At 35.0% G+C, this 2500-nt stretch overlaps 1 protein-coding gene across 26 annotated transcripts in view; it reads right to left on the reverse strand.

The window, feature by feature from the left end:
- The window catches only part of LOC124957951, a 112294-nt gene that overhangs the window by 56875 nt on the left and 52919 nt on the right, over window positions 1-2500 (reverse strand). For 24 of the 26 annotated variants that reach the window (XR_007103783.1, XR_007103794.1, XR_007103796.1 and 21 more), the window contains one exon: window positions 1257-1323. The exons of 1 other annotated variant lie outside the window; for it this stretch is intronic. Coding sequence is in view for 5 of the 25 variants with exons in the window: in XM_047515553.1 (XP_047371509.1) it covers window positions 1257-1323 (67 nt within the window). In the remaining 20 variants the exon portion in view is untranslated. Of the gene's footprint in view, window positions 1324-2500 lie in introns of all 26 variants that reach the window. One more of the 26 variants, XM_047515554.1, reaches the window with a different exon arrangement.

Here is a 2500-nt window from a genome sequence, read left to right on the forward strand (position 1 = left end):
TGTAAAGCGTGTGAGATCAACTTCTAGATTTCTCTCCCGGTGATGAAACGTTGAAACGAGGCGTCTACCTTGCACTTTTCGTAAAAAACGTTTCCACTATATTCAGAATTTCTGGTCTGAATCAAAAAGTATGCATGTCCTACAAAAAGAGGAAATCAAAAAAGAAAAAAAAAAAAAAAAGAAAGAATGTATCTGAAGGATGAACCGGGCTACGATACACGATATCAAATTATTTCCGCGTCCTTTGACGCATCTTGCTCACTTTAATCTTACTGGTCCTAAAAGCGTCATTTAAAGAGATGCCATCGCGTACTCACAAGAGAGCGAAAAAGAAAAAGAAGAACGGCCAAAGGACACGAATGGCTTCGCACGTCGTGAACGAAATGAAGTATCGTGACTTGCTCGCTTTCTAAATTATTTGCGAAAAAAATAAGTTAACGATGAAAAAGATTTAATGCGAGTCAAGCGTAGCCCTTTCTACCCCCACCCCTCCATCGCTTCAGCATTTTATCGTCGTCGTCCTTACAAGAAAAAAAAAAAAAAAAAGAAGAAAAAAAAGAAAAAAGAAAAGAAAAAAATCCGTACTCTATTTCTTCAATGAAATGCCTGAGTTTTCGATCATTGATCGATCGAAGTTTCTTTTGAACTTTAAAAAGTAGACTCTTAAACGGCTAACTAAATTAATGATAATACGTATCTAAGCGGAAATAATTAAAGTAGGTCCGATTAACGAGAAACGAACGAGAAGTTAAATGGTCGAATAATATACGTGTGCATGTGCATATCTAAATATTTTCTCGCATGTTTCCATGTGTTTAACGTCGTAAAATGTGCAAAGAAAAAAATGATATTACCTTCGTAGGTAATAAGTTAGCACAAAAAGTGTATGCTTCGCTGTAAAGAAAAAGGATCGTGTATAAATTACTAACTTAAACGCGAACGACAAGACGCTCTCATTTTCTTTGTGTTCCTCACAAAAAAAAAAAAAAAAAAAAAAAAAAAGAAAAAAAATAGCAATAATCTTATGAAACTTATCAAAACGCACCTCTACTCTCCCTTTCTCATAAGATGTAAGCTTTCTTAGTCTTTTTGTTTTTTAGGTACTACTTACGTGAAAATATAAAAAATTTTTAAAGTAATAGAAAGAGATATTATGAATAGAGAATACTTTGAGTTTCGGACTATTGCGATAAAAAATCGGCTGTTTCATTCACGCTAATATTAAAAACCATGATAACGGAAATAAAAGCCCGGACCAGTGGTTGACGTCATTTCCGGAAGAGATGTATCCGGCGTCACGTTGCATGGCTTCCGTACGTTCTCCTGAAACAGAAAAGAAAATAATATTGCTTGAACGTACCAACTGACACTCGACTAGCTTCTTCGTACCATAGTACACTCGCTCACTTGGAAGGACTCATTAATAAATGAGTATTTACCACGAGTAACGGAGCAACGGAGCCGGTTCCATTTCGAACGCACTTTACTTGGCCGCGGTTAATTTAAAATTTACCGGCAACGATAAATCTTATTTAAGACCGCGTACAAGTCGTGTACCAGAAGGCTGACGCTTTGAACACCAATACCTACGACGACGTTGAAACTCGTATGTTCTACGTTATCATTTTATCTTCATTTTCCTTGCCATTTAGTCAAGTAAAAGAAGACAAATTTTAATTTCTTTTGCTCGCGATGAAATCACGTTGTTATGAAAAATTTTTAAATGTCTCAAAAGATTCAACGACTACACGATGACACTTGACGCATAATCAAACAGCCTTAAACTCTCGTATACTACGTCCTCTTAAAGCTTTATATCCGAGTGAAAAACTATTCTGTATTCTTGCTTTCAGAACGTTTATCTACGCTCAAAAAAAAATTTCATTTATACTTCCTTTTATACATTTTCTCGAAGTTAGGACAATTTCGGAATACTTTCAAGCTAGTCTTGGTTAAATGCAACGTCAAATTTTATGTGACTTCTTTTTAATGGTGCAAAGATCCACGAAATCGTCAGAAATAGATCACGATAAGTAAATTAATCTGTGAAGAAATACTTCGCGCATAACTTGTTACTATATACATAATATGAATAACGTGTAATAACGATTCAACTTAATTTATACGTAATACTTTCTTATCTTTTAATAAAGAAAAAAGATAAATTTTTTTTTCCTCTCTTTTGTTTTTTTTTCTTCTTTGTTTATAACAAAGTACTTAGTCCATTATTTCATCTTGAAAAGGAGATAAATATATCGGATAGATCGTATACAAATAATACCGAAGCGTGAAAAGTAATTTCTAATCTTGAAAGTGTCCATTTGTTACTACGCTCGCGTTCAGGTATATGTCTAATAGAGATAGCGATGGTCAAGCATTCGTAGGAAAGCCACGTCGTTACCTATACGAATCGTCCGGTCGGTCAATAGAGACCAAAGTTAGGAGGATAATCGCCCTTACGTGTGAATAACGGTCTTTGAAGAACGTGCGCGCGTGTACC

This window comes from Vespa velutina, chromosome 2 (assembly GCF_912470025.1).
Source record: "Vespa velutina chromosome 2, iVesVel2.1, whole genome shotgun sequence".
Classification (NCBI taxonomy): Eukaryota; Metazoa; Arthropoda; class Insecta; order Hymenoptera; family Vespidae; genus Vespa; species Vespa velutina.